Consider the following 27,899-nt stretch of genomic DNA (forward strand, 5'->3'; position numbering starts at 1 on the left):
AGATTGCCCAATGCAGCGGCGGTTAAATTAGTCGCAGCGCCAGTGGGCAAAAGAAAATGGCCTCACTCGTCGGAACTATTAATGCCATCCAGCCAAAACTCCGCCAATGTCAATCTCTCCTTTTCTTTTCACTACCGACACAATACCAGGCGGATGGCATATGGAGTACAGGTGTCCCTATCTGCGTGACCTTACTACCGTATTAATATACACGCACACGTCAGCGGAGTGAACCCCAACTGACTCCTCGAAGATCAAAATGCACACAATATATTGGGTATTCATGTAGTATGTGAACCAAGGTGGCGGGCACCGGAACGTAGTATGTGTACCAGGTTGGGTTTAGGTCAGAATCAAAAAAAAAACGGGGCAGTGCAGATTGGAAAGCGGTTTGTCCGATTCCGAGGCTTAGCAGTATTCAACACGATTCAACTCATGCGAATAATAATAATAATATTCAAATCATTGGAAACGTGCACTTTTTATGGCAATTCGAATAATTTAACTGCATTACAGCTGATGGAATATATACTAAATTGACGTATTCAACATATAATATTGGTTTCCTCTCTCACTACTGAACTATTGAAGTGAGTCGCAAATCAGTATTAAATGGACTGTCTCCATTAACAACAAATAAATTTGTATTGATATTAAATATATAAATTATTTATCACTGCCAGTCTGCCACCGTATTGTACGTGATATTTGAGTCTACTTACCGAGTGGGATAGGGGCTGGGACGGTCCCGGGCAAACCGGGACGTATGGTAAGCCTATATTAATACAAACGAATTATATAAAATTAAAACCCATAGTTACAATCCAGATATTCTACAGTATATTACAGTGATGACCGAACATTTGAAAAAATTTACCTTCTGCTTTGACCAATATTTGGCCACGACTTTGAACGATACTGCTCTACAACTAACAACATGACAAGGAGGGGAGTAGGCCACGATTTCTTTCCAGTATATCACGTGATTTGGGTGCGTCAACTCGTTTATAAAATTCGACCATTTCATCCACCCCCTCATACCAACCGACCCCGTTTTGCTAAGTTGTGAAAAATCGTTATTCTACACAAAACCAGGACCAACCGTTCACAATTACGAAGTTTGAATGTTCTTAAAAACGAATTATATAAAATTAAAACCCATAGTTACAATCCAGATATGCCACAGTATATTACAGTGATGACCGAACATTCGAAAAAAATACACTTTCTGCTTTGACCAATATTTGGCCACGACTTTGAACGATACTGCTCTACAACTAACAACATGACAAGGGGGAGGAGTTGGCCACGATTAGTTTCCAGTATATCACGTTTAGGTGCGTCATCTCGTTTATCAATAACCTCCTCTGGTTTATCGCGCCTCCCTTCACACTGAAAGTATTGTTTTGTATGTGATTCGTAGTTATTTTTGTCTATTGTGTACTTTTGGTATGTGATAAAATAAACTACTGACTGACTGACTATCAAATTCGACCATTGATCCACCCCCTTATATCAACCGACCCCGTTTTGCTAAATTGTGAAAAATCGTTATGCTACACAAAATCAGGACCAACCGTTCACAATTACGAAATTTGAACGTTCGTAATGGCAAGAGTGTGCTCCTAGGACAGGATATACAAACCTTCGGGACGTTAAATGCTATGGAAAAAGTTTTCCTTATACAATGCTTTTTAAACGCCTCGTCAGCCTTTCCAAATTTTATTAAAGTAAATTTGTATCATCGGAAATCTATCTTCGGTTTTATAATTATGTGTTCTCCATCGGGTCTCGTGTAGTTTCGTACCTAACGTACTTCTAGTGGTCTTAGCATGACAATTTTTTCACGTATTAATCCTAACCCCCACCTGACTACAACATCCAAAAATTACATCATTACGACGTCACAGTGACGTAATAGAGCCTTTCAAACTATATCAACTGCCATCCAAGACGCGCGAACGAGCACCCGAAATCGAATAAGTCATTTCTCTCGTTTTCTCGTCGCAACGATTCCAATAGGAGAGAGATCGGTAACGTCACTCAGTTCTTTATCGTCGACGCCAATGACATTTCGGATGATGATACGTATATTTGGCAAGCTCTATGCCGTGATTGTGATGTCGTAGTGACGTAATTTAGGATTGACATATCAAAAAATTGTTATGCTACGCCCATTAGAAGTACGTTAGGTACGAAACTACACGAGACCCTTCGTCATCTATTGAACATCGGGTTTTCAGATCGTTATGGAGTGTTTCAAAAGTGCTTATTACATTTGTTTTGTACCACTGTGAGCTAGTCTGGCGAGTGATCGAGGGACTCGCAACGAACTTGGTACCATGGTTAACTGAATATTCAGTCATGTTGGTACCGGTATCGTATGGCAGGTTTAAGCGTTTTTCTCTCTCTACGCCTTCCGCGCAGGTAATGTAGTAAATGTCATTTATGCTCATTCGCTTCTGGTACTGGTACCGTTGCGTACGACTGTACGAAGCCCGAATGGAATCAGTTAAAGTTAGTTCTTGTGTGACTGTTTCAGCTGTCAGGCGCCTGGTCAGCGCTGTACCACAATACTGCAATACAGTGTAGTATTGGCCAGCAGATAACTGGTTCAGGTCTGTTAGCCTGAATATTATATTACTGTAAGCTAGGCTCAGCAGTGTCTGGTTGTTGTCTATTGTCTGATCGTGCTGCCTGCATTGCTAAGCGTTGGGAATACGTTCTCCAACGCACCTCTGATTGGTACCGGTACTGTACCTATTCAGGCGAACCACGGCCTCTCGTTCGGTTACCAGTCCAAGTCGGGTATGGGATTAGTTAGCCAGTTATTTGTTTTCGGAAGCAAGTCAAGTCTCTGCTTCCGAAAACAAATAACTGACAAACAAATCATATACCGGTACCCGACTTGGACTAATAACCGGACGAGAGGCTGTGGTTTGCCATATGATTAAGCTGTCTTATCGACTTTCCTCTCCCCTGGAATAAATATGTAAATCCTATCCAGCGTGGGTCTGTCGGTTGGCTTCGAATCATGTGGCTGTGGGGGGGATAATCAGGTGCGAGAGGATTGTCTGATTGTTGGACACATCGACACCACAGGATCATTTTTATATGTAACCGCTGGTCTGTCATGCAGTCATGGCTTTCTTCATTGTTCAGGAGGCCATGAATGTGAAACAAATACTGAAATACGGTAACTGGCTAAGTAATCCCAATCCCACGGTGCATTTCCTGTGATTTTGATTCCTACACTGATAGCAAGCCCCTAATTAACAAAGTCGCGCCAAACTTCATGGAACAGTAGAAGGCTTTAGTCCGTGGGGAATTTTGCACTGTCTAAATCGGAAGTGGGTATTGCGTGAAAAAAGGTTGACAACCACTGAACCACATTCTTCAGACATAGATAGGTCAAACTGCAACAGTATCTCAGATAAATAGAATATGAAGAGCTAAATCAGTAACTATTCATCGCTTCGTATTTCAGGAAATGTTCAACAGTATGTATAATCGACACATCTAGATCAATGTTCTTCAACTTTTTTTATCGTGGTAGTCTATACCTTTTACAATTTTTCAAGAACTTTGTATACCTTATAAATACCAATGTTTAAATATGGCTTAAATAAACATTAAATTTTAAGCATATATTGTACTGCAATATCATCATGCAATCTAATAGGATAGGGTCTGCAAGTTATAAATTTGACTGACGGCCTTAGCGTCAATGGTAATAATGTTCAACGTAAATCTGTAAATCAAACGAAGTGCATGGCAGTCGAAATCACCAACTCAGATACGTGACCGCAATATTTGTATAATTTGTGATGTAACAATGTGCTCACGTCGGTTTTTTTGCGTAAATGACATTTTATATTTCATGTGCGCCGCGTTTGCATTGTTGTCTTCGCTTGAATATTTTTAAATTTGATATATTAGAGTTTAGAATCCCTGACTTGGCTGTACACCCTTTATCAGTTGTATACCCACCTTTTAGTCCGGCATACACTTGGGTATACTGTATACCCAGTTGAAGAGCACTGATCTAGACACACTCTATTTTCTGTAATGTTTTTAATTAAACCTGAGATCATATTGAAAACTGCCATATTTCGAATAGCCTCTTTCTAGCCACATCATCCAATGCTTATGTTGACTGAAAAATTGATCATGTCCATTTCATTAAACTATGTTTGAAATGCAATTACTTTTTAGCCTAGTGTATTTTTAAAAATTATATCAAAATGTTTTTGTATAACTGAGGCGTAACAAATTATCATGTCAAGTGTTGTTGAGATAGATCAAGGCATTGGTTCTGGACATATGCAACTTGCCTGCAATAACGGTTGTAGTAGAGATGATGTGTTTTCAGGAACTCAAGACAATGATCAAGTATCAGACTTGAGCAACAAATTTGAGCAGTTACAAGCTGCTGATCAGAGCCACCAAGCATTAACGAACTTATGGAACAGTTGGAGCCACACTCCTAATTATGTTAATGCTGTCCAACCTAAGTATGACATTATCAGACAGCCTAATCAATGTATGTTTGTTGAAGGTGTGTCAACGATTCATACTGGAATTAATGATTTTCCTGAGAAAAATAATATTATAAAAACCAATATAACGACTTTATATGCGTGTCGGACTGCCTCTGATACATTAATAGAAGGCATTAGAACATCTGTGCAGCAGCTCCTTTCAAATGTTCCCAGAGTGGTAATTAATGGCCCTTCTGAAAATAGCCTTGTGCCTGCCAGCAGTGATTATATTCATAACGATAGCTCACAAGAAGGAACCAAAATATGGTTTGGAAGCCATGGTGTTTACTCTGGTGGGAAATATACAGAGAGACACAGGAGCAAAACATATTATCGTCCTTATTGCTTAATAAGCAGACGTCACTATTCTTGCCAACCCTTATCCATCAGGCGAAGGAGATATGGTGTGAGTCAGAAGTAAGTTTTGATTAATTTTTTCTTCATTTTTGTTATTGTTATTTAATTTTTCATATTCCTTGAAATGATATTTTCTAGTCCAGTAACAACAAAGCAGAAATGTCAAATAACAGATATTTATTTGAAAAACACATTTTGCATGAGAATGCGTTGTATACCATATGCTTTTGGTGCTCCAGAAGTATGTGTACCAAATGGAGGTAACTAATTTTGTTCGCCTACTTTACATCAAGTTGTGTGAAGGCCTATGGGAAGGGGATATATTCACTTGGCTAACACAAACAGTCCCCGAACTCGTAATAGAACTAAAATAAGGAAAATTGGAATAAAATTATAACCTAACCCTAACTTGGTACACATACTACGGGAGTACCGAGATTTTTGTTGGGATATTGATGGACATTGATCAAAATTTAATTTCATGCAATACAATTTGCTGTAGCATATGTTCATGTCATTAACATAATTCTGTAATTAGATAAATGACACCATTAAGAAAATGATTTACAAACAGATAATTTTTAATTCAGAGGGAACAGTGAGCAAGGTGTTGATGAGTTGACACAGCTTCTCAGCAAAATGGGCACAGCAGATAGCAATCAACGGAAACTTGTAAACTTTAACAAGAAGGGTAAATTGCAGTATTCTCCCCCTCCAAAATATTACATGCTCAGATACCGGCCATGTATGAAACTTACAAAGATAAAAGAAAGATCCAGGTCACTGAATGATCTGTCTTTTCAAAATTTACAAATTCAAGGTGCTGAACCAGGTAAAGTTCAAAACCTTGAACAGGAAGGTTCCAATGATGCGAAACCCACTTGCCCCCCTAACGATCAACCCAGTGTGCTATCTTCTGTCAATATAACTAAAGGTGGTGCATCAGGATCACAAATTTGCCAAATGGTTTCTGGGATTGGCAAACTTAGTATGTTGGACTAGTAGTTCTTCACCAACAAAACTTTTGATGATTCATGTGACATATCACCCGATGAGAACAGAAACAGGCCAAGTTACAATTTTGAGTTTTGAGAAAAACACAAAAAACATTTTTGAATTTTGTTATTTTTGTATTCTAGAAATTCACACTTAGTAAAGACTAGAGCTCTGGTTATTTTAATGTGGATGAGAATATCTTTGTAATCAATATATTTTGGCACTTCCTTTCTGTTTATTTACCCCATAAAAGACTTTGGTCCATTCTGTTTTCTATAATGTCTGAAATTTTTCGTGCGAGATGCAAGGTAAAACCAGGTGACTTAGGCCTAAGTTGCACGGACCAAACTCTTAGAAATGTAAGTTTCGTACATTTTATTTCCGATGTCCATGCCCATCATATTGGAACTTAGGCCTATTCTGTTCTTAACTTATACTAAATATTATAGTCCAGCTAAAATTTTTAATATTGAAAAAAGTGAATTTCCCAAAAATGTGACTTAGGCCCCTTCTGTTCTCATTCTGCCATATAAGGGGCAATCTCAGATTCAAGATTTTGTCACATATTTACATTGTGTCTCACCAATAGCTTTCAAGGCTGATGTTGTATGTGACTGCTCTTGCCTTCATATTTCGCTTCACAAATTTACCATTTTGCTTTTTCTGTGAGTGCTCTTATATGTGATGGTACTTGATGCTAACTTGTTTGATAATGCTCTGGATTATTTACATTTGCACATCATTTTAATTTGCAACAGTTAATTACCTGGATTTGTTTTGCTTGTGTTTCGGTGCCCTACCATGTTAAATTAATAATAGGTTGACTTTCTGATTTTAGTTCACTAAATGGGTGAGGGGCAAATTACATTTACGATTTTCCACTGTATTGTTAAATAAAAGCTTCTTTGACAGTTATGGTGAAAAACTGGATTTTTCATTCAATTATTACTCCATTATCTTGTATTCTATACTAAACAATATTGTGTGTCACTGTGTTGCATTATATTACAGCATTAATATATATTATCAGATGAGAATTAGTCTGATCAGTTGCAGAATGTTTCTTGGGGTTGAACATTTTTTCGCAGCACATCGTCCACCATGAGTTTGAAAGCAATTTCTAAATCAGGATGATTTAGAAACATCTCGGTATTGCAACGCCAGGCCTGGAGCTGTCACATTTGGTGGAGCTGGAGCCAAACTTACCATATTCGGGAAGGTTGTGGCCGGAGCTGCATGGAATTTTAGTGGCCCCAGCTCCTATTCACATTATTAATTGTTTAGTACTGCTTACAAATAATGAGATTTAATTCTAATATTAATTTAAAAGTTCGGAGTTGAAGTTTTAAACTCGCGGCCTTCCAATATCGTTTTTAGTGTTTATAGAAATATGGAATATCGGACACATCCTAACGCCGCCGTCCACGTTTTTATTGAAAACATTTACAATTATTTTTTATGTTTTTGCCGTAATCTTGCGTCGCGGCAATAACAATAACGCGGCAGTCGACTAAAATGCTTTCAATCAGCGCCGACTAGAAGTACTTATAACACGTCGAGGATGTTTTTGATTGAAATTATTTCATAATGATTATCGCATATTTCGAGATAGTCTGGGCGGCCACGGCAATAAATCTACAAGCAAATTGTGTCGTAATTAAGTATTTTCATCCTCAGTTTCGATAGTGATTTAGGTATTAATTTAAAGGCAAAAATAAAAACGTAACAACCGACGTACATGAATTATTTAAATCAACGCCGACTTGAAAAATAAACGCGATTTTCGATCTTCATACTCCGTTATTGGCGATTGAGAATCGGCCGTTGTATAATTTGCGTTTTTCTGAACTAACTCATCGGTAGTGGTGAGCTGTAGCCGGAATGCACCGGAACAGCGTTCCGATTGTTGGACAATTTACTGCATTTGCGTTCCTGTTGTTGAAATAAAATTGTGGTACAAAAAGTCTAGTTTCTCTGGTAAACTTGTTATTAATTTGTTTTGCTACATCATATTGAGTCTTTTACGTCACATCACGCAAATAATTAGCTCATTAACAGCAGTAACATGTAATAGTTGTTTCCCCGACTTTTGACCCCATGAAAATTCATTCTATACCTTTCTAATAACAAGAGAGCTATGCTCAAATATATGGACACATAATATAGAGTCACATAATTGTGATGACGTCATAGCGAAAGAAAAAGTAATACCCTACTGGAGAAAATTTTTATCTTTAACCACTGAAAATTTCAAAGCAATTGGTCCAGTATTCGAAGAGAAAAGCGATTTCTTCAAAACGTGTTGACGGAGACAAATAATAAGAACAAGAGAGCAATGCTCAAATATATGGACACGCAGAACAATTCCCCAAAAATCATATGCGGTGACCAACGACTAACATACCGGCGGTGACTTACCAGTACCTGTATCGGGGTACCGTGACGGTACAGGGACTGTCATAGATATTTTAGGTCCTGTGACAATTGAAACATCCGTTGAAATATGTCGTGATATGAGTCAATTATGTACCGTATTATCGGATCAGGTACCGAACCACAGTCAAACATTTCACATAAAAACGTTACTAAATAACATGCGTCAACTTAACACCAGCCGAATCGGGGTACAATTTTTGGTACAGTTACTGTCATAGCCGTTTAGGGCTGATGGACAATTCGACTACACGGACAACTCACCAGGCCTAGGGTGGTGTAGCCAGTCTGCGGACAATTTCATTCAAACCGCTATAAAACAAAAACCAATATATCTAACCCGGTAATTTTTTCACCGTGGGTGCATTGGCGGCATTTATTCTACACGCTAAACCTCGTATTAACTTTCTACGACAAAGGGTTAAAGCTATACAAATCCCCAAAGTACGGCACTCGAAAGACGTATTTGCGACCGAACGACCAGTGTGCGACCACGGATTTCAAGCCTTGATCATCGTTTCTGCTGCGTCGAGAATATCGCATACGCAGCCATACAGCAATCAGACAGACAAAACACGGTGGTCGCAAATTGGTTGACAAAGATATTATAGGATATATTTCAAGAGCACGGTTATTTCGAACAAAACTCGTTAAATTATAAACAAAGCACCACATCACAGCAATCAAACAGACGAAAACACGGTGGCCGCAAATTGGTTGACAAAGATATTATCGACGTATCGGAAATTCACACCCCCTATTCCCCCTCCTTCAAATGTAGAAACGCGAAACTTTCAAATATGGTTAAAAGAAACACAACTCTACCCACCTGCCAAGTTTCATCTTTTTATTTCTCATATTTGTATGGATTTTCAAATTTTTGACAGCTACGAGTTAGTTCAGTGTCACCGCGCTGTGTTACGGTACCAGAACTTCTCTATCTTTAGAAGGTCCTGTCTTGTGACAGCGTGAATTGAAATTGCAAGATGGTTCGTTGGACACAAAATGGCGTCCGATATCCGCAGAACGTTTAGTGACGTCATAGCAAACAAAAACAAATCTCACAGAGCTAACAGAAATATTTGAAATAAATAAAAGTAATAGCCTTCTGGAGAAAAATTTCATCTTCAACCACTGAAAATTTCTAAGCAATTAGTCCAGTAATCAAAGAGAAAAGCGACTTTTTAAAAACGTGTCAAAGAACAAGAATAACAACAACAAGAGAGCTATGCTCAAATATATGGACACGTAGCGCCACCCAATGGCAATAATTTTGATGACGTCATAGCGAAAAAAAAAGTAATAGCCTTCTGGAGAAAAATTTTATCTTCAACCACTGAAAATTTCAAAGCAATTGGTCCAGTATTCGAAGAGAAAAGCGACTTTTTAAAAACGTGTCAAAGAACAAGAACAACAACAAGAACAACAAGAACAACAACAACATAATATTGAAACGATCGTTATGTCCACTACGTGTCCAACAACATAATATTGAAACGATCGTTATGTCCACTACGTGTCCAATAACAACAAAATTTTGAAACGATCGTTATGTCCACTACGTGTCCAATAAGATTTGTATTGAATTCCTATGAATAATTTTATACAAACATTTTTGATATAATTTCTTTGCAGTTAATGGCAGTTCTGTAAACGTCCGCGTCGTGAATATATAACATTTTTGCGAACTAGGTGCGTTCCGGTTATTACGATTTTTCCAGCTCATCACTGCTTATAGTCCATGGTAGCACAATAATTAATACCTGTGTAGAGATATAGTTGGGCCCAAATTTAGCCCAACCATGTCGATGGACTAGATCAGTTGTTCCCAACCTTTCTACTCTGGCGGAACGTGAAAATTAAATAAAATGTACTCGCGGACCGGCAAAAATTGAAATGGGCGGAACAGAAAGTAGTAACATATATTTGCGTAATATTGGGCTATCACTATGCTTTCAGAAAAAAAGGAACACTTAAAATATTTCACATAAGTAAAACCTATCAAATATTGTGCCGGCCAAAAATTTAAATGGGTGGAACATAAAATAATAACATATATATATTTGCGTAATAAAATGCAGTTCTGGGCACCCATTATACGCAACAAAGTCACACATCTCACATAAAAAACATGTACATGTCAAATCATGTGCAAACGTAATAATTTACTTCAGTAAGAATTTGCTTCTGTTTCGTTTCCAATACAGGATCGCAAGCGAGGCATCAAAAAAAAGTTTTGCAACACGTAGCTCTACAGCGGCTCAGAGTCAATTTATTTGCTTCGTTTTAATTAAAGCTAGGAGTAACTGGTTGAAAATTCGGACAACAGTTTGATTGCTCGATTACTTCACGATGGTTATCAAGAGAGCTCAAGAACGAATTGTGACAATGATTCTTTTATAAATCTAGACTGTGAAGTAGAGGTTTCATCGAGTTCATCATATCAATTCCTCTGTAGTTGATCGATGCCCCAAACAAAATCAATTTATATGACAATGATAAGATCGTTGCTAACTTGGCACCAGACTCAAAATCCTTCTGTGCACCGCCCGGAAAATATCTCAGCGGCACCCGATTTTGTTGCGCGTCTCGTGACCACCTGCAGGGTCACAACAAGTTCGCTGTTGTGAGTTTCGCTGGGTGTCATGGAATATTATACTGTTCTTGACAGTTTTCCGGTTCAAACAAGGAAATATCCATAAACTTCCATTTGGATGGTAATATTAATCAAGAAAAGTATGCAGAACGGAAAAAGCACGCATGCTGATTTACAGGTTTCTGAATCTTGCGAGATTTGACGGAGCGCTTTCGCGATGGGATAGGATTTACATATTTATCCCGGGGGAGAGGAAAGCCGATAAGACGGCTTATCCATATGGCGAACCACGGCCACTCGTCCGGTTACCATTCCAAGTCGGGTATGGGATTAGTTATATTGTTTGTTTTCAGAAGCATGGACTTGATGAATCGGAACCGAAAAGTGTGATCACTCGGCGCCGGTGATCACGACGTCGCCGGTCCATACCGCACGTATCAAAGAGCAATACGGCGGCGGAAGAGAAATTGCGTAATAAACTAACGTAACTTCGTATTTTCGGCTTCGGTAAGGCGATTGAGACGGTAGAAAAACAACAAAATGAAAATTCCCGCGATCCGGCACCGGTCTGCGGACCGGGGGTTAGGAACCACTAGACTAAATGACACTCGCGCAGTCAATAAACAGTCAGAATTTATAACAAGTATCAGTCGTCTCAAAAGTGTGTGTGTTATTAATAATAACTTTGATTTTACTATATGATTTAAAACACTTCACTAGCCGCCTAGTTGCTCTTTTTTTTTCTAGTCAAGATACACCACAATTCATAAGTATATATAAATACTGCGATGTTTATTAAGTCTCTTTTCTTAAAAGCAAGAATATCACTAATTTCAATATCACACATGTCATTTCTATTCACGGCCGCTTTACAATGATAATACAATATTTATTAAAATTTAATTCCCATGTCCCTGGAATTAAGAAAAGTAAATAAAATGTGGGGGATTTTAGAATGTATTCGTAATTCCAAATTCGAAAATATTTTTTTAGACTGTATTCGAAAGAGTCAAGTATTCAGTTGTGGCCATCCCTGCTTATATGACAGTCTGGAGTCCTGCCTGTGTGAAACTGCATTTGGGCTCATGTTCCACGGTAGTGCTCACTCCTACAAACCTCAAGTACGGACAGTTTGAATATACTGTGGCGCTGTAGTCGAAGCCACCACGATTTCAAGCCAACTTCCCAGTCTGTGACACTTCCTGCTTGTGTTTCACACAGCTGAAGAATTTCTGTTTGCAACTCGGAAAATTCGTTCAACAAGGCTATTGAATATCCTATATTTTGGTCTTCAAGGAATGTGGACCATTTATTGGGAATAAGGAAATAATCTTTGTATATTATATCCAACAGAACGAGTATAGCAGGCAGATAATATTAATAATAACAAATGCAAATACTGAAGGTATTGCCACCTCAGCATTACCCTCCCCAGCCGGTCGTTCTGGTGCCATTTTACTTGGGTTATTTTTTTGTATATTGAGTGCTCGACATTACGCAAATATATGTTATTATTATATGTTCCACTAATTTCATTTTTTGCTGGTACATTATATACAATTTTACCGGTCCGCCAGGATAGAAAGGTTGGGAACCACCGACCACTGGACTATACAGCATGCCTTTGTTGTTGTGCAATTATCCATTTCGATTTTGATAGCGTTCGAATCTGGCCCATTCACAAGTCACAGTTACAGTGAAAATCCTTGAATATTGAGATGATAATCTATATACTCTTTGAAAATATATGCCACAATGCCGAACTTGCATTCGATAAATTATGCACTTGAAATTTTCATTAGGTATAAGTTGGAGGTGTAAATAGGGTAGTAACTTTCTTTTGTAGTAACTACAAAAATTTCATTCAGCCAATTGGAGAAATGTGTTGCCGAAGCTTTCACAGTATTATGAGTTATACTAAGATATGTCGGCCCAATTCGCATAAAAACGTTCCTTCTCTAAATCTTTAACCCGAGGGGATGATATTGGCACAAGAACTGAAGAAGCTTTATAAAGCTAGGTGAAGGCACAAAATGGCTTAATGAAAGCTCAATGGATGTTACACCAATCATTTAATTTAGGGGTCACAAAACTACATTCACTCTTTCTGTTAGTTTCGTGTGTTATTTGTCAGTTTTTAGTTATGTTTTCAAATATAATTGTAAATCAAATAACTTAGTTGTCATTATGTCTTTAGTTAGGTGCAATAATCAAAAAGGGCTGCCGCAAACTAGCCTAAAATAAGCTGTCGGTGCCGTACCTGTACAGCTGTAAGCAGCACGTGGTTTATTGTTTTGAATAAAAAGATTGTTTTTAATATGTGAGACAGTTTGTAAGCGCCAACTTTCCAAAACAATCTCAAAATTAGCGTTGAAAATGTTGCAATTAAGTATATAATATGGAGAAACTTTCAGGGATCAAGGGTTGAGGAAACATCCATAGTCAACGCAATCCGCATGTTCGTGGTGCCGGTATTATGTTAACATGGTACCGAGAGGGGTTGGGTCGCCAAGCGCAGTTTTGGATCGTCTTGTCGAAATGATATCCTGTTGACAAAACTGCATGGTTACGGCAGTACGGTACTGCTGACAGGCGGGAATTTGAAATAGCCTATTCGCATGAATTTGTCTCTGTCCATTCCATGCCAAAAGTGATTGGCCTGAAGTGAACGGTAGTCTGATAGTGCCACATTTATTCTATGCCTACCGGTAGTCTATATACTGGTACAGGTGCAATCTGTATATACATATATATCTAGTGCTACCGGTATGCCATTGGTGGAGCTAAGAAGAAGGACACAATCTTGACTTACATCTGTATATACATAAGTCTGTAAGTATTGTTCAATGTCATAGGCTACTTCATGTACTTACATCATGTTGTGAACACGGCCCAGTAGGCTACTTTTAGTGGGTGTAGCATAACAATTTTTGCATATGTCAATCCTAACCTCACCTCATCCAAATTGTCTTCCAAAAATTACGTCACTAATGCATCACGGTGACATAACTGCATAATAAGGCCCTTCAAAGTATACAAATGGGTTCCTTTAATTACCGGAACGGCCCCTAAATAAATCGTATAGCCTACAAACTGTCATCCAAGACACGCAGACGATCACCTGAAATCAAGCTATTTTTCTCATTGCAATGATCCATCTCGATATGAAACAGATTGCTGCCATTAGTGAGTTCTTTATCGTCGGCGCAGATGCCATTTCGGGCGGTCGTAGGTTGGAAGGTATACTTTGGCGAGCTCTATGACATGATTCTGTGATTCATCATAGTGACATAATTTTTGGATGGCTCAGTCAAACGGGGGTTAGGGTTGACATGTGCAAAAATTGTTATGCTTCGCCTACTAGAAGTACTTGAGGTAAGAAATACACAAGACCCAAAAATATTAAGTACAGTACCACTAGTACAAAAGTCAAAAACTACTGTATTAGATATAACTCAGTAGTGATGTAATTTTCTTCATCATTTCAGTTATTGATTGAGTTTTTTTGAGGTGAATTGTTTTGTATTACATCAATTAAAAAATAAAATATGCCGGCCACAACTACTGCTGCTTCTTCTGACGATGGCGTAGTTTTCTGTCATACTGGGCCAAGTCGTGTTGCACCATCACTTTCAAGCTTTGTTTTGAAACTGGAAACCTATTTGAGGATGACCGAAATCCCTTATAAAGAAGAAGTTTCTTTAAAAAAATCTCCAAAGGGAAAAATACCATTTGTTAAGATTGATGGAAAAGATCTTGGTGATACCAATTTCATTATTCCATATTTGAATAAAAAGTATGAAAAAGACCTAGATGCTTCTCTGAATCTGCAGGAAAAATCAATATCTTTAGCTTTCAAAAGATTGATTGAGGAAAACCTGTACTGGACAATGGTGCATTATCGTTGGGTGGAAAATTATTCATCATTTTCAAAAATAATTCCTGTCACAGGCTTTTACAAAAAGATTATGCCAATTGCGGGAGCCATGATCCTCAAACCAAATGTTAAGTCTAATCTGAATGGTCATGGAATGGGACGCCACTCTGTAAAAGAGATTCATGAAATTTCTGCCAATGATTTGAAAGCGTTGTCTGATTACCTTGGTGATAAACAATTTTTCATGGGTGAAAATCCTACTGAAATTGATGCAAGTTTGTTTGGATTGTTGGCTCAGTTCCGCTTCACAATGCCCGAAAGCGAACAGGAAAAGTTGATGAAGGATGATCTTAAGAACCTTGGTGAATACACTGATCGGATGCGTGACAGATACTTTTCAGACTGGGAGGAAAAATTGCTACAAGAAAAAAAAAAAGTGGAAGAGGTTCCTGAAACAAAAAAGGCCGAGAGTGAAGGAGAGAAAAATGGTTCTGGTGATAAAGTGGAAGAAAAAGAGGAAAAGAATGGTTCGGGTGATAAAGTGGAAGAAAATGAGGACAAGAAGGAGGAGGCTCCAAAAAATGGGAGCAAGGTTGAGGAGGTAGCAGGTGCTCAAGATGGAAAACAAGTGGATGAAGAAAAACCTACTGAAGAAAAAAAAGATGAAGCCTAATTTGTTAATTGAATAATATCATAAAATTAGAGGTTCTTACGTACTAATAACATTCCATCTGCCTTGTTGTTTTGTGATGAATATATTTTTGTTTTGCTTCAATTCCTTCATTCAAGTTTACTTTTGCAGTATGTTTCTATTGAGTTTGCTAAAATATTTCATTAATAGTATATTTATAATTATTCAAACTGAAATCATTGCAGCAAGATTTTTTTTTCGAAAAATATCTGATATGGCTCATTAGATGTATATTACCTGATTCATAAATCTTATTTTTCTATGCTTATTTTGCTTGCCTACAATTTTATTTACTGTGTTGTAATATCAATTGTGCTTCTGCTCTTTGATAGTTCTTTTGTTTTTGTAATTTCTATGTTTTTGTAATTCATATTGCCATTCCATTATCTCATGAGAAAATTCAATTCCTGCTTTCCTCTGGTACAAGTATACTTTTGCAATGTCATATCAATCATGTTTAAGTAATTGTTTCATCTTGTATAACACCATGTTATCCTTTGTATTACGTAGATGGTTGGCCTCGTTATATAAATGTTTAAATAGTCCTGACATTGCTCAACTTTGTATTCGGCATGCTACCAACAGATGATCCCAAAGGAAAAGACCAGCCTTTATTATTACAAAGACCCCATATTTCATATACTGCAATCTTGGAGCACATGACAAATGTTTACAAAAGACCAAGAACAGAGCCATTCCCTTTCCTGGACAGAGAGTCAAACTTCAGCCTTTTACCTAAAATTACTACAACCGATAAAGTTGTATCCGCTACCATGGAGAGCTGCGTATTCAAAAGTGTTTTAACCTGTGGAGGAGGTAAAATTATTCATTATGTCATGCAATACCCTGGATCATACCATAGTTGTTTCAACAGGTCATCTAGTTCATAATATCCATGTCTGATTGAAAATTATGCTTTAAACTTGAGTCATTCATATCTCTTTTCAACAAATTTCGAACTGTATGGCCCCATAGAAATTTGATTGTTAAAAAGTTTTTTTTGTCGTTTTCTAGCTGTACCATTCTCATACTGCTGTCATTAATGCATGCAAATCTTTTTTTCAGGTTATGGCCTTGGAGCAGTGCTTGGTTTATTCATGTATGGAGTGGAATCGCCTGTCACTGATCCATCTAAAATTCCCACTGTGCGAGAAACGATACGTGAAATGAGGACTAGGATGCATTCATCTGGAAAAACATTTGCTTTTGTTGGAGCAATGTTTTCTGCAACTGAATGTGCTTTGGAAACGGTATAGTGATTGATTTGTCATGAAAAATAGATGTTAGGTCTGCTTTATTTTTGTATTACGATATGATCTTGTTGTTGAGTCACAACTCAATAATATTGAGAACTCCTAGTCAAGTCAAATTGCCCTTGCATATGCGGTTACATCCGATATTGAATTTGAATTTGAATGTTAGGAACATTCTCTGCAAGTTTGGGAGATATAATTTTTGTATTTATCTCCATATGGAGGAAGGCTGATATGATGACTTAATCAGTAGTGGGATTCAGCCGGTTCGCACCGTTTCTATAGAACCGTCTCACAGAATTTTATGAGATCACAAACCGGTTAGCATTACTGGTTATTGTCAATGTTCTGTTTTTAACTGAACCGACTGAAAAATATGACTTTTGTGATGAAACTGGCTGACAAATAATTTGAATCCCACCACTGGACTTAATCGAGTGGTGAGTCAAGATCTACTGGTTACCAGTCTGGTATGGGAATGGTTACCAGTTGTTTGTTTCAGATGCATGGACTGGATTATGGTATATTCAATGACAATCGAATGTTGCTCTTACATGAAAACCACTTGGAATTTAGTGGGAATTTAAAGATTCATGTTTTATTTCAGTATCGCGGAAAATCTGACCCAAAAAATACACCTGCTGCTGGGTTTATCACCGGTGGTCTTCTTGGCTTACGAGGTGGAATTCAAGCAGGATTATTTGGTGGACTTGGATTTGCGGCATTTTCATTCCTTATAGATTATTACCTTTTGCATCGTCATTCATGACACTGTTACAATGATATATGTAAATCTGTCTCAAAAAGAGGTATGTTGCTGCATGAAAACTGAGATTGAGTGGTCATGTGCTGCTGGCAGAATGGTTTCTGAAAACCACAATGGAAAGAATTTTGAGTTTGGATGGCTGGTTCTCCTCCGTTGATTAACTGAATAATAGTTTCTTCTATGACGAATTGTCTCTGTTACTTATTAACTTATTAATCCTTAACCTCAACGCACTGGCAAAAACTGACTGAATGGGAGTTGCAGAATGGATCTTATGAAAGATAACTGTATGCTTCATTCTCAATGCCCACTTTATATTTATGAAGACCTGGTAGCAATATAGTAAAGCCATATGTTCAGTATCATCCAATTTTTTTCGAGATATGTACCGATAGATGAAAGTACAGTATACATACACATTAGTCAAGTTCAACAGTTCAATTTCGAGGCTTATTCACAACGACGTCGAGGGGCTGATTCAGATATTTATTTCGTCGTGCTTGAAATATTGTACACACAAAATTAAACAAACATAATAATAAAAATATAAACTAAACATACAATATTGACGCGGGGCCGCGAAAGACTATGAAGTAAGTCATCGTGTCAGCGACACCTTGTTTGCCGAGTTGAAAAGCAGATGAAATCAAACAAACTTATTGAATAAAAATTGTATCATCATGACTTGCTGAATAAATCCAATCCAGTGATTTCCCTACACCCCCCCTATAGGGGGTGAACACCCCCCCTAAAATTTCAAACACCCCCCCTAATTTTGAGGTGAGATTCCACACTGTAATTCCAAATCAAGTATAATTGTATTCAAATATAACGCCTATGGCATATTCATCAGACAGATGAAATCAAACAAACTTATTAAATAAAAATTGTATCATCATGACTTGCAGAATAAATCCAATCCAGTGATTTCCCTACACCCCCCCTAAAATTTCAAACACCCCCCCCTAATTTTGAGGTGAGATTCCACACTGTAATTCCAAATCAAGTATAATTGTATTCAAATATAACGCCTATGGCATATTCATCAGTGTAGATGAGGGGTTCCAAACCGCAGTCTGCGGGCCAATTACGGCTCGCGTGACGATTTAAAATGGCCCGCCGAACTTGAGTGAAATAAATAGTTTAACCCTTCATTTGGTACCTTTTGAGTTTTAGATACAGTCTATTGTTACATCATTATCACAGTTTAAGGATGTTTATTTCGTAACAATTGAATTATATCGGTATCTTATGTATACGTATGGGTATTAGGATTACACACTGCAGTATTTTAGATATCAGCCGTATATTAGGGAAGCTTAATAATGTCACAAAACGAAAACTAGGCACCGAAAACAGACGTTTTTTAGATGAATGACAGCGTTTTCATTTTTTTATTGAAAAGAATCAAATTTCAGCGATTTGTCTTCTTACCAACAAAATATTTCAGTTCTGAAGGAATACAACATTATGCGCCATTATGATCAGTTGACGCGCGTATTTCAAAATTTAATTCATTGCATAATTCATACAAAAGTCAAACAAACATGTTCAAAAAAATGTGAAATGTGTAACAAAAAAGCCATAAGTAGCCATTCATACAATGTCAGATGAGCTAGTAACTTCATTAGTCACTATCAGTTGCAAATTACTTGTTGAAACCTAGTAGTATATAGTTACGGTTGAAAGCCTTGCTTTATTATCTATTTCCCGGGAGTTCTATCAGCTAAATATTATATTTATTGATTTCATTACATAATAAACTGCGATGCTAGGTGTATCTAAAATCAAGCTTAGAGCCTATTTTGGTGCCTATTTCTCAAAATTTTCTCAGGGCGCTTAAGCGCGCCCTGAACCCCAGCCGTGCCGTCCTGCACTTTTCCTCGCTGCCCTTTTCTGGCCCTACAATTTTATTCTGCTGTGGATTTTGGCTCGCCGTCAATCAACTTGGGGGGCCCCTCTTGTACATCGTTTTTTAAATACATACCATTTTTTTAAGAATACAAATAGCCTAGTTTTATCTCAAATAGCAAATTATTTACCACCCCCTAAATTTCGAAACACCCCCCCTAAATGGAAAAGCTGGGGAACATACTGTCAGTGATTTCCTTACACCCCCCCTTTAGGGGGTGAACACCCCCCCTAAAATTTCAAACACCCCCCCTAATTTTGAGGTGCGATTCCACACTGAGGGGTTCTAAACCTCAGTCTGCGGGCCAATTACGGATTTAAAATGGCCCGCCGAACTTGAGTGAAATAGTTTAACCCTTCATGTGGTACCTACCGTCTATTGTTACATCATTATCACAGGTTAAGCACGTTTATTTCGTAACAATTGAATTATTCCGGTATCTTATGTATACGTATGGGTATTAGGATTACACACTGCAGTATTTTAGATATCAGCCGTATATTAAGAAAGCTTAAAGATGTCACAAAACGAAAACTAGGCACTGAAAACAGACATTTTTTAGATGAATGACAGCGTTTTTATTTCTTTATTGAAAAGAATCAAACTTCAGCGATTTGTCTTCTTACCAACAAAATATTTCAGTTCTGAAGGAATACAACATTATGCGACATTATGATCAGTTGACGAGCTTATTTCAAAATTTAACTCATACAAAAGTCAAACAAACATGTTCAAAAAAATTAGAAATGTGTAACAAAACAAGCCATAAGTAGCCATTCATACAATGCCAGATGAGCAAGTAACTTCATTAGTCACTATCAGTTGCAAGTTACTTGTTGAAACGTAGTAGTATATATTTACGGTTGAAAGCCGTGCTTGTTATCTATTCCCCGGGAATTCTATCAGCTAAATATTATAATTATTGATTTCATTACATAACAAACTGCGATGCTAGGTGTATCTAAAATCAAGCTTAGAGCCTATTTTGGTGCCTATTTCTCAAAATTTATACAGGGCGCTTGACCGCGCCCTGAACCCCAGCCGTGTCGTCCCGCACTTTTCCTCGCTCCCCTTTTCTGGCCCTACAATTTCATTCTGCTGTGGATTTTGGCCCGCGTCAATCAACTTGGTGGGCCCCCATGTACATCGTTTCTTAAATACATACCATTTTTTTAGGAATACAAATAGCCTAGTTTTATCTCTAATAGCAAATTATTTACCACCCCCTACATTTTGAAACACCCCCTCTAAAAAGAAAAGCTGGGGAACATACTGTACCACATAATGAATTTATCATAATGTACTGAAAGTGTAATAATGTAATATCATAATGAACTGATGTACAGTCTGCGGGTCGGTCAAAATATCCTCGCGGGCCGTATGTTGCCCACCCCTGAACTAGAGACAGAGAGTGCAATGATGCACATCGGACGCCATTATGAGTCCGGCGAATCGCGGTAACGCGGCAGCCTCGGTTTGTTTTAGCTTCGTCGGTCTGCTTATCAGGTTTCGTTTGTCAATTTGTTTGGAGATTTGTTACTGTTTTGCATTTTATTCGGGTAAGTTCAGTATTTTTCTTTTGCTATTTGCCTAGTATAATAAAACTGGTACTTCACTTGAACTGCTTCAATCACTTTCATTCCTAAAATCAGCACTATTTTTATACATTTCATGATTCGTTCGCTGTTCTGCATAGATATTAGATCCAAAAATTTGCATTGCTCCTGATTTATCATGCATGTTTTTCTCAATACATTCCAGATGGTTACGATCACGAGAAGCTGTGATAAAGTTCACACAAGGTGTACCCTTGCCAAACAAGCTTGGTTGGGAAATTTGAATTGTCTTCTCATGTTATTGCAATATATTTTGAACCTACTTATGTTGGGAAACTCAAAATAAAGCAAAAAATATTGTGTTCAATTTTGAATAAAAAAAACACTGTTTCTCCTTTAATTCTGTTGCATCCAATACCAATGTAATATGACCAGATCCAAATTTGTTGTAAATTTGAGACATAACTTTCTTCAATAATCTATTTCAGGGTGGTCCTAGGTTGTCGGCTCCGCGGGCCACAATAGTGCCAAGAATAGGTAAACAGTTCAATACAAAACAAATACATTTTTTGTGCAAACACATTGATCAGTTTATGGCATTTATCAATCTAACCCATGCAGAAGCCACTAAAAAACTTATGCATAAAATGTGAGATTTTAATCTCTTCCTAACGGTAAACGTGCTTGCGCAAATGATTTTTTTTTGGAAAATGCTCCTTGCTCACAAGATGCTAAAACGCAGTTTAAAATTCAATTCTTTTGTCACCGACACCATTTATTATTAGCGACATATTAAGCAAGCATTGTGGTATTTTCTATCCCACATACACTTAAAATCTGTTTGAATTCTTCAGCTTTCTTTTAAACTCTTGTTTAGAAAGTGACTGCAGATTGATTGATTACCATATGTGAGGTACAGAATGGTAATTACTAAATTTTCTGACATATAGGCAGCATTTTTTGTAATACTTTTTAGCCTGGTTGCAAAAAAACACCCGGCATGAATCACGCTGTTAGGTCATAACATTATTTAGTTATCATAGCAAACCGAAGCTACTATAATCAGCATTCGATTTTTAGTTTTCTATGGGCCAAAATTGTTAGCATATATTCCCGATCAAAACGATAGAAAGCCAGAGAACAATTTAGATTGCCAAGCACATCATTCAACTTTGCTAGTTGCTTCAGCGAGCCATAACACTAGTTACTTCAGTGACATTAGTGATGTAACAATAAGTCAAAATATATTTCTGGTTAATTTTATGACAAAACAACACGAAATGCGATTTTTTGACTACTCTCAGAATGTGACGCGGGCCACAGATAATGAAGCGGCGGGCCACATGTGGCCCTCGGACCTGGACCACCCTGATCTATGTGGTAAGTCTACCACAGGGGTGTCGAACTTGTGGGTTTTTGAGGGCCACATTGCATTTTGGCAAACAGTTTTTGATGTATTTTGATAATGTATACTTGAAACAAATTTTCAATAGGTGTAATGTGTGACATATATTGTGAATTGTGATGTAATTAAACAGCCGCATAACGATTTTTATTTTCTTGAATTTTGATTAAATGCCATTTACATATTAATTTTTTGCATTTCACTATTATTGCAATTTATACAAATCAACTTTCTGTAAATTGTCTTTTTCTGTGTGAATAATCACTTCCACTTTGAAAGGTTTTAAAAATATATTACATTTAAATAAAAAACCTTACGAAATATTACAGTTATCGTTAAGCGTTCGAAGGCTGTGAGTTTGACACCCCTTGTCTACCGGAACCATGATAAAAATACTATCCAGGCTGCAGCCCCGATCATCCAGTCAGCAACTTCCACATGCAGGAGGGAATGTCCCAAACACTAGCGAGCTCATTTTTTTTTCGATTGTAACTTTCTTGTTAAGACATGATTGGTATTTAATCAATTTCCTTTCCCACATAGCTGCTTTTCCCCTCCATATACCTCCATTCTTTTGCAGTTTATACGCTTACTTTGCAAAGTACTTCATTTCATAGCTGTTAGGTATGTAACCCCTCTCTTCTGGAAAGTTTACCTCCCAAATATCAGGCAAATCGTGCTTCGGGGTACTTCAGTGCAATGAGAAAATGCATTGCCTAAGCATCCAGTACGGCAGAGGTTCCCAAACTGTGGGTCGCGACCCCGAGTGGGGTCGGGGGAAGATTTTCCGGGGTCGCCCTATTTCTGTCAAACATGCACCCACAAGTGACTAGGATTTGAAAGTTGGAAAGTGAAATTTGTGCTGGTCGGCGGGTACCGAAGAATGACGAAATGTCACTATTTTCAGCAATAACTCGACCATTTATTGTCCAAACAGCGCCAATATTCACGTGGAATGCTACTTAAACTTTCCAGCTGGTCGGCAGGTACCGGTATTAGTGAATGCAATTGAGTGACAGTGTTACGAGCGCAAATTTGCTTTATTTGGCGAATGGCCCTTAATTAAGTGTTCACAAGTATGGCGTTGATTGACAGGCGGTGTCTTGGCCGAGAAATCATCACTCTTTAGATTTTGATCAGTTGCAAAAGCGCTTTGTTAAATTGCGCACGAGTCTAAAATTTACCAGAAGGCTATACGTGTTTTTGTCCACATCGCTTCATTGCAATATTACGTATATATACGTTTCATACATAATTTAGAAGCGTTTCGAGCAGTGAAACACAAAACCACAACCACGAATCCTAGCATAATAATGGACACTTAAATGATGTGATTCAGTACACGTTTTTTCTTTGCAGGTACATTGTTTTCAGATATTGTTGAGATATTTAAATTGATATACTGATTTTTCAAGTTGCTGAACGTTTTTAGTTATGGGGTCGCGAATATCTGTAGGCTTTGATTTTATGAAAATTGGGGTCGCGAAAAAAAAGGTTAGGAACCACTGCAGTACGGTACCATCACTTTTGAAGTAGCTCTGTCTGGTTTTTGTGAAAGTATACTGTGTAACAAAGCAGCTCCCGTGTATAAAAGATATACAAGCTAGTCTGTATTCAATCTATAATAGAGCAAAGTGTGTTAAAGCAACGCTAACACACGTTTAAAGCAAGTATAAAAAGCAACCGCGCGAACCGACGTACCGTTCTCCGCGACGAGCGTCTCGACGTACCGTTCTCCGCGACAAGCGTCCCCTCAAACAGCAGAAAAAATGTTGCTGGCAGCATCGGTCATAGGTCTTGAAAGTAGGTAATGGGGAAATTGAAACGATAAGACTAATTTATGACGACGTACATTTGCTATGGGTGTTTACCCGCGCAAAGATTTTCTTGATTATTTTCGTGACAAAGACCAATCAACAAAAAGTCAACGATGACGTAATAATTGTATTTGTTGCAGCCGCTCAGACACTTCGTTCGTGCAGACAGATATTCAAGCATGGAGAGAGAGAGAGATTTATTACCACAGAAACAAAGTCAACAGATAAAAAAGATAAAGAAATGAATTACTGAGTCGGCAATTCAAAGGTATTATTAAAGTCATTAAGGAAAATATAGGATTTTGAGAGGTCAAGTATTGTTTGAAGCCGGACATGTCCAATGTAAGAAATAAAACGATCAAAGATTTAAAAAAAAACATTTTTTTATTGGACACAGACCGGGATCAAAAATGGATAAACAGGAACGAGAAAATAATACCATTACAGATTCAGCAATAGAGCGCATGACGTAAAAGTATCATTTAGCACCTCAATTTGTTTACGAGAAGGATACAGGGGGGAAAATAGTAACAATCACTCAATATTGTATAGATGTTACCAACATTCATAGGTATTTTACATACTTGAAAAAGAACTGGTATATTAATATATAAAATGAAACTAAGTATGCACAATTAAATATATCGTTCACTTGTTACGCAGTAAGTTCAACAATGTACGGTTATTGGACACGTTTAGTGGCCATAACGATCGTTTCAAAATTTTATTATTGTTATTTGCCTCCGTCTCCATTTTTAAAAAATCGCTTTTCTCTTCGAATACTGGACCAATTGCTTTGATATTTTCAGTGGTTAAAGATAAAATTTTTTTCCAGAAGGCTATTACTTTTCTTTTTTTTGCTATGACGTCATCAAAATTATTGCCACTGGGTGGCGCTACGTGTCCATATATTTGAGCATAGCTCTCTTGTTACTTAAAAAAGACTTATCCACAATTAAATATACATTTCATCACTTATTCTAATATTTACACAATGAATTTTAACAATATATAAAGAATATTAAATTAATTTACGAAATAGAAGCATGGAAAAACAGTGACAATCACTGAATACTATATATTGGCTACCAACATTCATAAGTATTTATACATACTTGAGAAATGGAATATTAATGCATGGTCCACAATTAAATATGTAGTCAATAAAGCAGTTTATCACTTATTACACAATGATTTTTAACATTACAAAAAGATTATTGAATTAATTTACAAAGAGGCTACCAACATTTATAAGTACTTATACATACTTGAAAAAGAACTGAAATATTAATATAAGATCCACAATTAGGTATGCACAATTAAATATACATTTTATCACTTATTACACAATGAATTTTAACAATATAAAAAGGTTATTATATTAATTTACGAAATACAAGCATGGAAAAAACAGTGACAATTACTGAATACTGTATATTGGCTACCATTATTCATTAAGTATTTATACACTTGAGAAATGCGATATTAATGTATGATCCACAGGTAAATATGCAATTAATAATGCAGTTAATCACTTTAAACAGTATTATACGAATCAGGGTACTTGGACAACATGAACTTTTTCATATTTTTGTTGAAAGCATGTGCTGAACATATATTGATTTCGGGTGGTACACTGCCCCAGACCAGAACACCGCTATATTTCCGAGATATTTTTTGTAAACTCTGTATGTATTTCACACAGCTGTAAAATATTGAACTGTCGATACAGCTGGAAATTGGTTATGCGAGTTCTTTTTGCAAATGCCATACACCATAAAACTTTATTTTGCAAAACTTGTATTGGCGGAATAAAGACTTATTTGCCGACCCCCAGCAAAGTATACCATAGTACTGTAATTGAGAGTTAAATAAACTATAGTAGACTAATTTGAGTGTTTTGAGTTTCAAAATATACCTTAGTCTGTAAAATATTCCAACAGTTTGAGACAATTTCTTGTACAATTCAGCTCAATTCGTCATCTATTGTAACCCCTAGATATTTAATACTTTTAGTTCGTTAAAGTTAAAAGTATGGTTTTAAACATTGCCTCGTTTTCGCGGTTTTGCGTGTCTTCAGTTATGTTTCCAAACATTAGTTGTAAATGAAGTATTTTAATTGTCATCATGTCTTCCGATGAATTTTAGTATATATATTGCAATAATCAGAAATTCATCCCGGTTAAACTATCAGTGCGCGTAAGCGGCACACGGTTGTATATTTTAATAAAAATAATGGTATTGAGCATGTAAATCAGTTTGTAAGTGTCAATTCTTCAAAACACTCGCAAAATAGGCATCTAACAATGAGTTATAAACACAATTGCTCCAGATCAGGGGTCACCAACTTCAAAATGTTTGAGTATTTTTTGTCTTCAAGTATCATATTAACCTTCTTTATTAAAAATATACATTGAAACTTTTTTGTACAAGAAATGGGCCTATGAGTCGTTTTCCTAAATTTTTGTTTTCTAGTATTCTCCTTGTTGCTGCATTCTTGTTTTAAAATTTTTTTTTTTTGGCTTCAACAATTGGACCAATGAACTATTTACACTATGTGGCGGTTCCACGATCGCATTTCAAAGATATAGTGGTCAGCGAAGTCGGGAGTTTTTTGATAAGGTAGACTCCAAACCATGTCATGCTGATACATTCCGTGCGGCTCACAGAACAATTTTAGCGTATATTTGTATCTAATGGAGGAACGTTTTTGAATTTTTTCAGGTATTCCAACTGGGGTTTGGATTCCGAGATTCAAACCCTTTTTCTGACGCTTTGTGCCTTTATTTTAGTAAAAACACTCCTCTGTTTTCAAGCGTCGGCCATGTGACAGTAGTGACGAAACGCAGAGCCGACTTAACGCCGCGCAATCTAGTTTTTTTTTAGCTAGGTCCCGAAATACCAACTTAGACGGACTTGGTTGGTATTTGACGATGGCACTAAGCTTGCTCACGCTGCAAGTTTTTAAAATACTCAATACATTAATTCGTAATAAAATGAGTTTCGCAAGAAAGGTGACGCGAGGAAATCACGCCGGAAACGTATTATCTTGCCCATCACACAGTGTCTGGTTTGATTTCAAGTACTATCTGTCACGAAAGAATATAATTTGAAGCGAGATGCGCAAAATACAACGGTAATTCTCGGGAATTAACTTTAAAATAACTGAAGGCTTGATATATCTCCTTCAAAATAACGCCACCCATGCAACATAATAGTAGTCTGATTAGAACGGTAAACTCACGTTGTTCATTAAATTTAAAGTAAGTAAACTCGCGATATTCCGATCACTTTTGGGTTTTATCCGACTTGCGGTCCGGGAGACCTCCTCAAAACTTTTTGCGGTCCTTCAACCTAGCAACCTTGAACCACCCTGAGGTAGACAACAAGGTACCGGTAAAATTTCAACCTACAGCTGTGTCTTGTATCTTTTGGTATTTCGATTCACGTTGAGACTAGAGGCATGAATCCTTATTGACACACTTCCTTAGAATTAGAGCTCAACCGCGATATCGGCCCGATATTGCGTGTTTGCCGATATATATATATGATATCGGCAGTAAACGGCCAATATATATATCGGCTATATATAACAGTTAAAAAACATGAAAGTGTTTGTAAAAGTTGTTTATTTACTGTTGATTGTGATAATTTTTAATGGATATTACACTTACCGGTATGTGGTTTATTGTTTTTATA

At 37.1% G+C, this 27,899-nt stretch overlaps 3 protein-coding genes across 3 annotated transcripts; all 3 read left to right on the plus strand.

Annotated features, from left to right (window-relative positions):
• Positions 1–2,999: 2,999 nt before the first annotated feature.
• LOC120342131 (uncharacterized) lies at positions 3,000–6,931 on the plus strand. The gene is made up of 2 exons (XM_039410824.2): positions 3,000–4,958; positions 5,489–6,931. The coding sequence occupies exons 1-2, from the start codon at positions 4,279–4,281 to the stop codon at positions 5,898–5,900; spliced, it is 1,092 nt and encodes a 363-aa protein (XP_039266758.2). The 5' UTR covers positions 3,000–4,278; the 3' UTR covers positions 5,901–6,931.
• Positions 6,932–14,387: 7,456 nt separating this feature from the next.
• Positions 14,388–16,002, plus strand: LOC120342447 (failed axon connections homolog). Its single transcript, XM_039411275.2, has one exon. The coding sequence runs from the start codon at positions 14,472–14,474 to the stop codon at positions 15,471–15,473; it is 1,002 nt and encodes a 333-aa protein (XP_039267209.2). The 5' UTR covers positions 14,388–14,471; the 3' UTR covers positions 15,474–16,002.
• A 59-nt stretch (positions 16,003–16,061) lies between these two features.
• LOC120342443 (mitochondrial import inner membrane translocase subunit Tim22-like) lies at positions 16,062–17,869 on the plus strand. Its single transcript, XM_039411274.2, has 3 exons — positions 16,062–16,307; positions 16,557–16,741; positions 17,352–17,869. Exons 1-3 carry the CDS (start codon positions 16,064–16,066, stop codon positions 17,511–17,513), a joined length of 591 nt encoding a protein of 196 aa, XP_039267208.1. The 5' UTR covers positions 16,062–16,063; the 3' UTR covers positions 17,514–17,869.
• The last annotated feature ends 10,030 nt before the right edge of the window (positions 17,870–27,899 follow it).

This window comes from Styela clava, chromosome 3, assembly GCF_964204865.1.
Source record: "Styela clava chromosome 3, kaStyClav1.hap1.2, whole genome shotgun sequence".
Classification (NCBI taxonomy): domain Eukaryota; kingdom Metazoa; phylum Chordata; class Ascidiacea; order Stolidobranchia; family Styelidae; genus Styela; species Styela clava.

What these genes read in the sequence shown, in the direction of transcription:
- LOC120342131 (XM_039410824.2), top strand. Translation starts at nt 4,279, where the DNA reads ATGTCAAGTGTTGTTGAGATAGATCAAGGCATTGGTTCTGGACATATG. An exon ending in AGATATGGTGTGAGTCAGAA is followed by an intron (nt 4,959 to 5,488) that starts GTAAGTTTTGAT and finishes TTTTTAATTCAG; the next exon opens with AGGGAACAGTGAGCAAGGTG.
- LOC120342447 (XM_039411275.2), top strand. Translation starts at nt 14,472, where the DNA reads ATGCCGGCCACAACTACTGCTGCTTCTTCTGACGATGGCGTAGTTTTC.
- LOC120342443 (XM_039411274.2), top strand. Translation starts at nt 16,064, where the DNA reads ATGCTACCAACAGATGATCCCAAAGGAAAAGACCAGCCTTTATTATTA. An exon ending in TGTTTTAACCTGTGGAGGAG is followed by an intron (nt 16,308 to 16,556) that starts GTAAAATTATTC and finishes TCTTTTTTTCAG; the next exon opens with GTTATGGCCTTGGAGCAGTG. An exon ending in CTGAATGTGCTTTGGAAACG is followed by an intron (nt 16,742 to 17,351) that starts GTATAGTGATTG and finishes GTTTTATTTCAG; the next exon opens with TATCGCGGAAAATCTGACCC.